A 12,268-nucleotide genomic window follows, 5' to 3' on the forward strand; every position below is an offset into this window, starting at 1 on the left:
CTATTGAGCATTGTAGCTCACTCCCTTACTTAAGGCTGCATCTGGTCAGATTGCTCTCCAAAATTTACTCAATTCTTAGTAAATCAGTAATCTCAGTAATCTCAGTATAGTACTCAGAGCAGAGAATAAATACCTACTGCAGCCTGAAGTTCTAGAGCTGCTTCTTAAGGAGTTAACAGGCTGAATATTGATGAAAACAATTTAGCCATCCAGAGTAGGTGGGACTGGGGGTGAGACAGTCGCAAAGCTTATCAGGAAGCCTTAGAGCTGCCACACCCACACATAGCAGGAAGTAATACACAGGAAGCCAGGGTCTGAGTGCTCTGGACTGAGTGCTCAGGAGGAGAAGCCCCTACTATGCCTGTTTGTGTCCAGGACATTGACACATTTTACCTTTCCCCAGAATAAGATTACTCTGTTGTTGTTTTTAATAACTTTGTTTATCTGTCTGTGGGAATCACTTTTTAACCCACTTCCTGGTCTGGAGGAAATGGAAACAATGGCCACGGAGATGACTGCCTGGGAGTTCATAGAAGGACAACGGAAAAAGTTACTAGTGATCCTCCAGCAAGATCCCGATTCTGTCTTAGACGCGTTGATCTCTCGGAGTGTGATTTCTGGGGAGGAGTATGAGACTCTGGACAGAGTTACAGATCCCCTGAAGAAAAGTCGGAAACTCTTAATTTTGGTTCAGAAGAAGGGAGAGATGTGCTGCCAGCGTTTCCTCAGGTGTTTATTTAATACATTTCCAGAGTCAGCTCCCTCTTGGGACTTAAACCTTGGTAAGTTAAACTTTTATACTTTGGAGATAAGAGACAGGAGGTAGATTTTCTGATACAAAGATTTTAAAAAGAAAATGTTTATCAGGTTTTTCTTATAAAAATGACTATTTTCATTTGTTTTCTCCCAGAGATAATTTTCGCTGAAATATGAGGTAGGGGGTATGTTATGAATTGAAGAAGCAAGAAACAATATGTCTTGTTGGTGTAGAAGATGGTGATTTGTCCCTTCAGACTGGACCAAAATTTTCCATTGTTTTTGTGTTACCGTAAGGCACTCATAGTTTTGGCAGTGCGGTCCTGAATTTCACAGCTGGAAAGGAAGGAACACTGTGGGGGCACCCTCTGAGGGCTGCCTTTTCCACTTACTTCATACATGGTAACAATGCCAAGAATACAGAGTGTCTTTCACGTAGGATAGCCAGTAGGAAAATACAGGAATCTTTTTAATATCCCTAAAGTGCAGATCAGAGACTTCATTTTCTGCATGCTAAGAATGCCAGCAGATGGGGCTGGGAAGGTGGCTCAGTGGTAGAGTGCTTGCCTTGCATGCCTGAGGCCCTGGGTTTGATTCCTCAGCACCACATAAGCAAAAAAGAAAAAAGCCGGAAATAGTGCTGTGGCTCAAGTGGTAGAGTGCTAGCCTTGAGCTGAAGAGCTGAGGGACAGCGCCCAGGCCCAGAGTTCAGGCCCCACGACTGGACCCACCCCCCCCCCAAAAAAAAAAAAAAAAAAGAATGCCAGCAGAACTTGTTTCCTGCAACCTAGTTGTTCCATTACAATTAATGCTACTTTTTGGGAATTTTGATTATATATTTCATATGCTATTATTATTATTGTTGGTGGTGGTGGTCGTCGTGGGGCTTGAACTCTGGGCCTGGGTACTGTCCCTGAGCTCTTCAGCTGAAAGCTAGCGCTCTACCACTTGAGCCACAGAGCCCCTTCTGGCTTTCTCTGTTTCTGTTTATGTGGTGTTGAGGTGGTGCTCATGCTTATGCTAATGAGGCAAGCACTCTACCTCTGAGTCATCTTCCCAGTCCATTATTACGATTACTATTATTATTGTTGGTTGTGGGCTTTGAACTCAGGGACTGGGTGCTGAATCTGAGCTTTTTTGCTCAAGGCAAGTGTTCTACTGCTTTGAGCCACAGCTCAACTTCAGGTTTTCTGGTGGTTAAATGGAGATAAGAGCCTCATTTGGACTTTTCTGCCCTGGCTGCTTGAGAACTATGATCCTCAGATATCAGCCTCTTGAATTGGTAGGATTATAGGCATTAGCCACCGGTACCTGGCTTTATATATATTATTCTTAATGGATACATAATAATGATACAAGGTCTAATGATTGGCATATTTATTTAAAAATTCTCTTTAGCTGGGTGATGGTGGCTCATGCCTGTAATCCTAGCTACTCAGGAGGCTGAGATCTGAGGGTCATGGTTCAAAGCCAGCCTGGGCAGGAAAGTCTGTGAGATTCTTATCTCCAATAAACTACCTGAAAACCAGAAGTAGAGCTGTGGCTCAAGTGGTAGATCACTCCCCTTGAGCTGAAGAGCCGAGGGACAGCGTCCAGGCCTGGAGTTCAAGCCCCACGACCGACAAAAAAAAATCCTCTCTACTAGCTACTCTGAAATATACACAAATACTAATAATTAGATTAAAAAGTAACATAGCTCAAAGGAATCAAAATCATCATAATAGAGCTACCTTCCTGTTTATTTTAACAATGTTTACAAGATCTAGATACAGAATCAGTTTAGGTGGTATTGATAACAACAGATGAATGGATAAAGTTTGCAGTGCTGGGCTTCAGTGCTCACATCTGTAACCCAAGTTTACTCAGGAGGCTGAGGTGTGAGGAATAAGATTCAAAGCCAGCCCAAGCTGAAAAATCCATGAAACACTTATCTATGATTAACTAGCAAAAAGCCAGAAGTGGAAGTATGACATGGTAGAACACCAGCCTTGAACAACTGTACCAGTCTGAGAGCAGGAAGCCAAGTTCAAGCCAAGTACCAGCGGGCACACACACGCGCATGCACACACACACACACACACACACACACACACACACACACACACACACACACACACACACACACACACACACACACACACACACACACACACACACACACACACGGAAAGACGGAAGGTAGAGTATCATTTAGCCATAAAAATAAATTGGATCATTTGCTGGAAATGAATGGAACTAGGCATCATCACCATAAGCAAATTAAGGAAGACTCAGAAAGACAAATGCGTTTTCTCATATGTGGAATCTAGACTTAAATAAAAGTAGAAACCAGGAGTTTTTGCCTCCCAAATACTAATTATCCCAGTTACTTGGGAGGCAGACACTGAGAGGATGACATTTCAGTGCCAGCTGAGGTAAGAAAGTCAGTGAAACCCATCTCACCCAACAAGCCCAAGTATGGTGGCATGCACTTGTGGCCCCAGCTACAGGGAAGTGTAGTAAGATGGTAGTGATCCGAGGCCAGCCTCATAAAGAAACAATGGATCCGATCCAAGAAAAAACAAAGGGCTAGGGTTGTGACTTAAGGGGTAGAACACTGCCTACCAGATATACGACACCGAGTTCAAACACTACTATGGTAAAAACAAAACAAAACATGAAAGTAGAAGGGTACTGTTCAAGAAGAGGAAAGAGAAGAGTGGGAAAATAGTGGGGGAGCAAAAGAGATGAGTGGGATGAGTGAATATGATCAAAATACATTATAGGGGCTGGGAAGGTGGCTCAGTGGTAGAATGCTTGCCTTGCATGCATGAGGCCCTGAGTTCTATTCCTCAGCACCACATAAGCAGAAAAAGCCAAAGTGACTTGAGCTGTGGCTCAAGTGGTAGAGTGCTAGCCTTGAGCTGAAGAGCTGAGGGACAGTGCCCAGGCCCAGAGTTCAGGCCCCACCACCAAAAAAGAAAAAAACAACAACAAAAAAGAACAAACACATATACATGTTATCATGAAAATCCCATTTTTCGTAAAATTAATATATACTAATAAAAAATTGATAGGCTGAGTGCTGGTGGCTCATACATGTAATCCTAGCTACTCAAGAGGCTGAGATCTGAGGATCGTGGTTCAAAGCCAGCCCAGGCAGAAAAGTCCATGAGACTTATCTCCCATTAACCACCAGAAAACCAGAAGTGGCACTGTGGCTCAAAGTAGTGGAGGGCTAACCTTGAGCAAAAGGAGCTAAGAGATAATGTCTAATTCAAGTCTCATGACCGACCAAAAAAGAAATTGATAGTTTCTTGAGTGAACTATGCCTGCAGTCATTTCAGGAGAAGCAGAGGCAGGATGATCATGAGAATGAGGCCAGCCTGGTCTATGGTACTGGGTTCCAGGCCACCCTGGGAAATAGTAAGACGTTATCTCAAAAAGAAAAAAAATTATAGCTTCTTCAAAAAAAGTGATAATGGCTTTACTACCATAGCAATAGCAATAATAACTAGTCGAAGATGAGGGACAGTAACTATGGAATCTGCTTACTCATTAGGAATTACTGTTTTTTTTTCAATTTCAAGTTTTTAGTGGTTCTGGAGTTTTGAATTCAGGGTCTGCTGCTTAAAACCATTTGAGCCATGCCCCTAGCCTGTTTTGATCTAGTTTCTTTTTTTCCCTTTAAACAATGAAACTCCTAAATTTATCCCTAGGCTAACTTGGATGGTGTTCCTCCTCTCAGGACTTCCCATGTACCTGGAATTATTGGTTGACATGGGGTCTTGTGAGCTTTTTGTCTGAGCTGGCCTTAAACTGAGATCCTCCTGATCTTTACCTAGGATTACAGGTGTGAGCTACTGTGCTTGCCTTTTATTTACTCTTTCATAGGGTCTTGAATTCATGCATAGGCTGGCTTGGACCAGTCATGCTATTTATGCCTCCCACGTAAATAGGGTGACAGGCACATATTACCCCACACAGCTTCTTTGGTTGAAATAGGATCTTTCAGACTTTTTGCCCAGAATGGCCTTGAATTGTGTCATTATGCCTGACCTTTAAGAATTTCCAAAGATAAAATTTTATTAACAATGGCCCCAGGAAATCTGAATTGTGGGTCATATTACGTCTACAAAAATACCTTGTCCATAGCATTCAGATTTTCTGTGTTAATTATTTACCTGTGAATGATGTGAGAGGCTCACACTTTTTTTTGGTTATGGGGCTTGAACTGGATGTTGTCCCTGAGCTCCTTTTGCTGAAGACTAGTACTCTACCACTTTGAGCCACAGGGCCACTTCCAGTTTTCAAGTGGCTTACTGGAGATGAGTTGTGGACTTTCCTGTGTGAGCAGGCTTCAGACTGCCATCCTCAGATCTCAGTAGCTAGGATTACAGGCATGAGCCACCAGCAATAGGCTCAAACTTTTGTTAAAGGCAATAGTGTGATCCAATTTTTCTTTTTTTTGGAAATATTTAACTTTTTATGGTTATTGTGAAGGTGGTGTGCAGAGGGGTGACAGTTACATACGTCAGGTACAGAGTACATTTCTTTTTTTTTTTTTTTTTTTTTTTGTCGGTCGTGGGGCTTGAACTCTGGACCTGGGCACTGTCCCTCAGCTCTTCAGCTCAAGGCGAGCGCTCTACCACTTGAGCTATAGCACCACTTCCGGTTTTCTGGTGGTTTATTGGAGATAGGAGTCTCAGGGTCTCTCCTGCCCGGGCTGGCTTTGAACCACGATCCTCAGATCTCAGCCTCCTGAGTAGCTAGGATTACAGGCGTGAGCCACCAGCGCCTGGCTCAGAGTACATTTCTTTCTGGACAATGTCACCCCTTCTCTTGCTCTTTCACAGTTTTTCCCTCTTGTCCCCACCCACAAGTTACTATGTAGTTCATTTTCAACATAATGTCTAGTGAGTATCACTGCTTGCATTTGTTCATCCTTCCTTCCTCCATTTCTGCGTGTCCCTTTGCCTGCCCAAAGACAAGATAAATGAACAAACAAGACAAGAAAAAAACAGCAACAAAGAAAAAAACCTATTGTTTCCATTTCTTGGAGTTCATTTTGATAAATAGTAATTTATATACTCAGATGTACATAGGCATTGGGCCTTAGTGTTGCTCTTCTATGAGTATCCTCCTTTGGTCTCACTGTGTGTAAATGCCTAGAGTCTTGTATAATTTAACATGATTCGGTTTTTTTTTTTTATGGGAGGAAGCAAACTTTTTTTTTGTTGCTGTTGGTCATGGGCTTGAACTCTGGGCCTGGGTGCTATCCCTCAGCTCTTCAGTTCAAGGCTAGCACCCTACCTCTGAGCCAGAGTACCACTTCTGGTTTTCTGGTGATTTATTGGAGATAAGAGTCTCACAGACTTTCCTGCCCTGGCTGGCTTTGAACGGTGATCCTCAGATCTCAGCCTCCTGAGTAGCTAGGATTACATACCCAGCTCACAGGTCTTTTTTTTTTTTCCAGAGTTTTTACAGCATAAGAATATAGCACCTCAATGTATTGGGGTAAACAAAAATTCAGAAAATACAATTTCCTCTGATAAGAAAGAGCCTGGGAAACCCATGATCACAGAATTCTCCAGTGAGAAGCAACAGTCGTATTTGGAGACCTCTGAGTTTTTCCCGGAGAATGGGAAGGAATGCCAGACACCAAATGTCACATTACCATGTCCTGTTGGAAAAGCTGACTCTGAAGTTCCAGTGACTATTACATACTTAAGGGATGGACAGAGATATGAGGAGCCAGACGATTCTTTATACTTAGGAGCAGAGGACTATGAAGCATCTATTGGATTTCCTGAAGACATAGCCACCCGGATGGAAGAGGGGGCAGAGCACATTGTATGTGGTGGTGAGGAAGAACCTGAGTATTCAGAAGCCGTGAGGTCATCTGATGAAGAAGACCACTATGATGATTCAGAAACCAGTTTTTCGTTGGAGGAGGAGGAGAAAATTCTGCAAGGTATGGACACAGTATGTGTACAGTTAGGCAAGATCTCATCAACAAATTAATAAAGTTAATGGGAAGGACATGTCACATAATACCGGTAGAAAATCTACTCATCAGAAATTCCTTGGGGCTGGGAAGGTGGCTCAGTGGTAGAGCGCTTGCCTTGCATGCCTGAGGCCCTGGGTTCGATTCCTCAGCACCACATAAGCAAAAAGAAAAAAGCCGGAAGTGGTGCTGTGGCTCAAGTGGTAGAGCGCTGGCCTTGAGCTGAAGAGCTGAGGGACAGCGCCCAGGCCCAGAGTTCAGGCCCCATGACCGGACCAAAAAAAAAAAAAAAAAGAAAAAAAAAAAGAAATTCCTTGTACTTCCCTTCACATGTCTCACTGTGTTGTTTCTTTTTCTTGCCAGTCCTGAGGCTTGAACTCAGGGCACTGTTCCTGAGCTTCTTTTGGCTCAAGTCTAGCTCTCTACCACTTGAGCCACAGAGCTACTTCTACCTTTTCTGTTTATGTGGTACTGAGGAATTGAACCCAGGTCTTCATGCATGTTAGGCAAGCACTCTATCACTAAGCCATCTTCCTAGTCCAGTCTCATTGTTTTTTTTTGGGGTCCGGTAGTGGGCCTGAACTCTGGGCCTAGGCACTGTCCCTCAGCTCTTCAGCTCAAGGCTAGTGCTCTACCACCTGAGCCACAGCACCACTTCCGGCTTTTTTCTTTTTGCTTATGTGGTGTTGAGGAATCGAACCCATGGCCTCAAGCATGCAAGGCAAGTGCTCTACCACCGAGCCACCTTCCCAGCCCCAGTCTCATTGTTTTTGAGGCCAGATATCTAACATTGAGGTACTAGCAGGGTTGCTTCCATCTGAAGACTATGAGGAAGGCCTGTTTTTAGCTTCTGGAAGTTCACCAAAAATCTTTAGTGCGTGCGTGCATGCGTGCGTGTGTGTGTGTGTGTGTGTGCACGCTGGTCATGGGCCTTGAACTCTGGGCCCTTACCTACCTATTTGTGCCCCTCACCTACCCTATGTACCTATTTGTGCTGGTAATGGGGCTTGAACTCAAGGCCTTGTTCTCACTTTTTTCCCCCCTCACAGCTGGCACTATACTACTTGAGCCATACCTGTCTTTCCAAATATAAATCATTTGTTTAGTTTGCTATTGTTTATGTAAAAATAAAAGTATCCACTGAGGAAAAAAACTGTATCTTTCTGGATAAGGATGACTAATTGTATTGTCACATAAAGAAGTGCATGCAGCAAGTATACTGTTCTACCTTGAACATGCAAAATTGATAGGTAGAGTGGTGAAATGCGACTTTTCCTTGGTTCATATTACTTCTGCTTTTTGCTGTAAAAATTTCATTTGTTTTAATTTTAAATGGCAGTGAAAGAAAACTAGATTCTAAGCACAGCATTCACTGAATACCTTTTCCTTTACAGAAAATAAAAAGGTATTCAAAGATGTCCTGTCCTCTTTGAACATGGATAGAAGCAGAAAGCTTCTGCCAGATTTTGTGAAACAGTTCTCCTTAGATCGAGGCAGTGGTTGGACACCCAAGACTCCGGCAGACTTGGTCTGGAATTTCCTGATGAAAGTGCAAGCACTTGATGTGACGGCCAGGGATTCAGTCCTCAGGCATGAGATTCTGGGTGAAGTCGGCAAAGAGGAATTGCTGACTAGACTGGAAAATCTGGAAATGGAAGACACAGCAACCATGAATCCTCTCGATGTCCTTTGTGCCAGCCTGCTGTGTGCAGACAGCTCTTTGCAGCGCCAAGTCATGTCAAACATGTATCAGTGTCAGTTTGCCCTTCCCCTGCTTCTTCCAGATGCAGAAAACAACAAAAGCATCCTGATGCTGGGGGCCATGGAGGATGTTGTAGAGAGGCAGTCTACACAGTCCTCAGTAGGACCCACGGGGGCCAGGCAGGAGTCTCTTAGAGTTTTGAAGCTGCCTGTCATCTCTTTTGTTCGCCTGGGACACTGTAGCTTCTCCAAGTCCAAAATCCTCAACACACTGCTCAGCTCTGACCAGCTGAAGCCACACATACCCTTCCTCCATCAAGATGTGTCTGTTCCCGTACTTCCCAGGCAAATCTCGGATGGCCTGCTTGAGATAACCTGGTGTCTTCCTGATAACCATCACCTGAAAGAAGGCCTTAATATTTCCCATAAGCCTTTTGCCGTGACCAACCTTCGTGGAGATCTAGAACGCTTTTGGACACAGTTTAGTTTTGTGATGGAAGTTTCTGCAGCCGTGTTTTTTTTCACCGACAGCCTAGGTGAGAAGCAATGGGACTTGCTAATGTTTTTAGGAGAAATTGCCATTGAAAAGTGCTATTTTGTTCTCAGTCCCCAGGCCAGAGAGAGTGAAGAGGCTCGGATGTTCCAAAGGATGCTGAACTTGAAGTCGTCACAGCTATTGTTTTGGGAGGGGGAGGAATCAGGGGATAGAAGAAAGAACATGGAGGCCCTTCGAGCTGCCCTCCAGGAAGTGACAGCCTCCTCACTTAGAGGCGTGTCTGTGGAGGAGATGGCCTCCCTGGCCAGGGAGTTGGGGATTCAGGTCGACCAAGACTTGGAGACTGATCAAGGGATTCAAGTGTCTCCTAGAGAAACTGATCAAGGGATTCAAGTGTCCCCTAGAGAAACTGATCAAGGCATTCAAGTGTCCTCTAGAGAAAGTGATCAAGGGATTCAAGCGTCCCCTAGAGAAAATATAGCTAGAGCAGCTGAAGATGAGGGACAACAAAAATGTAGTCAGCTAAAAAGTTCATCTGAAAGCCAAGCTCAGATACCTTTGGGAAAATCTGGGCCTATATATGAAGTCAGCCAGAACATTCAAAATGTGCCATCTGCTCCAGTATTTCCATCTCATCAGGAAAACTCTCCCTTACCAACCCCAGTGGGAGATAACTTTAACTGTATTTCCTTGAAAGCCCTACAGGTTATGGGCTCCAAGTTGGGGTCAGAGCACAGGCCTAGGTGGTTTTGGCCCTTGATCTTTCAGAGTAGAAGCGCTCATAGAAGAGCTAAAAGTTTTGGTATTAAATCCTTCCAACCTCAGAAATCTTATTCAGGTGAAAAATCCATGAAATTATCAAGAACTCCATGGGGACATCACTTGAATGGAACATTTGGGAGACCGCCAAATTCCATCTCTCATTGTGCCTGGGCCTGGGGTGGGAAACCACGGATCACAGGAGCTCCGAGAAAGCCTGGGGTCTCCCAGGCAGGAGACTCCCATTCTACAGGCTCACCGTCAGCAGGAGCAGTAGGGACACCACAGCCTGGGCGAGCATGTGCCCCGGGAACACAGCTGATGGGAGCAGCTGGAAGAGCGATGGGAACATCAGCTCACATCCCATCTCCTCACCCTCAATCCTGTAAGCCAACAGGAGCCCTACAAAAACTGGCCAGGCCTACTTTTCTTCAAGGACCTCAGATGATGACACAGAATAGGCCTTCAACTCCAGTTCTCCAATCGGGATCCCATTCCATACCCAGGAGTAAACTTTTACCCAGCTCTCAATTCAAACCGCATCAGCTCATATCATCCCAGGTCAAACCCTCTCAGCCCAAACCCTTCCAACCTGTTCCCTCTCAAATTAAGCCCCTTCAGTCCCAGTCTTCCCAAGCTAAACCCTTTCATTCTACATCCCATTGGCTCCAGTCCTCCCAAGCCAAACCCTCTCCATCCAAACCCCCACAGCCCAAGCCCTGTCAGTTCCAGCGTGCCCAATCTAAGACTTCTCAACCCAGATCCATTCAAAACAAGTCATCCTGGAGCAGTCCTTCACAGGCCAAGGCAAACCAGACAAGAACAGGTCCCAAGAGGATGGGAAAGCATTGAAGACATTCCATACAACTAGGGAAAGTGTTTTGCTTTTAAACCCAGGTGGTTCCCATGTAATAATCTAAAGCAGAGCTGTAGTAAAGGCAAAAGATTAATGTTACTTGCATGACACAAAAAGATAAGCCAAGATATTGTTAAAGGAAAACCAGGAAAGTAATTAAGATCAAACAATAAGTAAATCCGTTAAATCTAGCCTTGTGTACTAGATATACATAAATTGAATCCAGAAATGGAAGACAGGACATAGCACCACTTGGGAAAGAATGGAATTAAGAATCTCTTATTGCAAAGTGACTATAAAAAAAAAGTTTGTCATAAAATGATGGCTGCTCCAGTGCTTGCTCAAAAATTTCTACCATCCAGCAGGTAGCCCTGCTTATATGGTTAGACAACTCAGCTTGTTTGATAATCCCAATTTGCTTGGTTGATAACACTCATTTGACTATTATAGCCATGAGTAGCAAGCAACAAAAGTAGTTATTTTGCCTTAACTTTAAAAATGGTTGATATATGTTTCATATTTATAATAGTTAAGAAAATTTGTCATGAGAGGATCTGATATATTAGTAATATCTTTTTACAGTTACATAAGTAACATAATGAGTACATTTTATTAAAAATATATCATTTGCTGTTTAATTTTAGATTTAAAATTAAATGAAAAAGGATGATTTTACAAAGTTTATAGAAAGTATTGTAATGTTTGAAAGATTCGCTCATAGGATTTATAATTTTATTAAATGCATATTGTTCTAAATATGTAGAATGCTAGTAGCATTATGTAAAAAGATATCCAATTCAAAATGATGAAGTGAAGCTTAACTACATTTTGTTTTGTTTTGTTTTGGTCAGTTTTTGGGCTTGAACTCAAGGCCTGGGTGCTCTTCCCCCGGCCTCTTTGTGATCAAGGTTAACACTCTACCAATTGAACCACAATGCCACTTCCGGTTTTTGAGTGATTAATTGGAGATAAGAGTCTCACTGGGACTTTTCTGCCCAGGTGGGCTTCAAACCACAAACCTCAGGATCTCAGTCTCCTGAGTAGCATGGATTACAGGTAGGAGCCAGTGGTGTCTGGCTTTTTAACTACATTTTTTAAATGATGTCAACTATTAACAAAGGCCACTTCATGTTGAGTGTGTTTATATGTGCTTGTAACCCACCAACTGGGAAGTTGAGATGAGAGGATCCAAGTCCACCTGGGCCACAGTAGATACCCTTCATTTGTATAATGCAATCAATATTAAGTGCTTTTAAAGTGTTTAATCTTCTGGTGGTTATTGTAAGTATGAAGAAAGAAAAGAGGTGAACTTTTAATTGTGAATTTTTGTCTCAGCCCTTCAGTTTAATAGAAAGGATGACAACAACTTCTATTCAGCTGAATTGTGCTTATTAAACTTTTGAAATATGCATTGATGTCTCTTGAAACCTTTCTGAGTTCTTCAAGAATAGACATCGGTGGGTACTTAACCACCAGTGGACTCAGAACTGGTCTGGGTTCTGCGTCTGTCAACACACATATGATCTATTCAAATTAGAAGATTTGAGGATAATTTAATAAAGGGACTATTTACAAAGGGCTGAAGAAGACATAAAAAAGCAAGTACAGAGCAAGGTGCACCACTTTGGATGTTGAAAAAGCAAGTCACCATTTCCTCCTTAACATTTCCAGGGAGAAGCTAGGAGTGTTTTTCCTGGTCAGCGAGTGGGATGGG

At 43.2% G+C, this 12,268-nt stretch overlaps 1 protein-coding gene across 1 annotated transcript; it reads left to right on the forward strand.

Annotated features, from left to right (window-relative positions):
• The first annotated feature begins 315 nt into the window (after positions 1–315).
• Positions 316–11,958, forward strand: Card6 (caspase recruitment domain family member 6). The gene is made up of 3 exons (XM_070041100.1): positions 316–782; positions 6,212–6,709; positions 8,137–11,958. Exons 1-3 carry the CDS (start codon positions 491–493, stop codon positions 10,548–10,550), a joined length of 3,204 nt encoding a protein of 1,067 aa, XP_069897201.1. The 5' UTR covers positions 316–490; the 3' UTR covers positions 10,551–11,958.
• The last annotated feature ends 310 nt before the right edge of the window (positions 11,959–12,268 follow it).

Source organism: Dipodomys merriami, unplaced genomic scaffold (assembly GCF_024711535.1).
Source record: "Dipodomys merriami isolate MVZ:Mamm:240054 unplaced genomic scaffold, mDipMer1.0.p SCAF_30, whole genome shotgun sequence".
NCBI classification, from domain to species: Eukaryota; Metazoa; Chordata; class Mammalia; order Rodentia; family Heteromyidae; genus Dipodomys; species Dipodomys merriami.

Coding starts and splice junctions, on each gene's coding strand:
- Card6 (XM_070041100.1), top strand. CDS start 491: ATGGAAACAATGGCCACGGAGATGACTGCCTGGGAGTTCATAGAAGGA. Junction 783..6,211: donor CTCTTGGGACTTAAACCTTG/GTAAGTTAAACT, acceptor TTTTTTTTCCAG/AGTTTTTACAGCATAAGAAT. Junction 6,710..8,136: donor GGAGGAGAAAATTCTGCAAG/GTATGGACACAG, acceptor TTTCCTTTACAG/AAAATAAAAAGGTATTCAAA.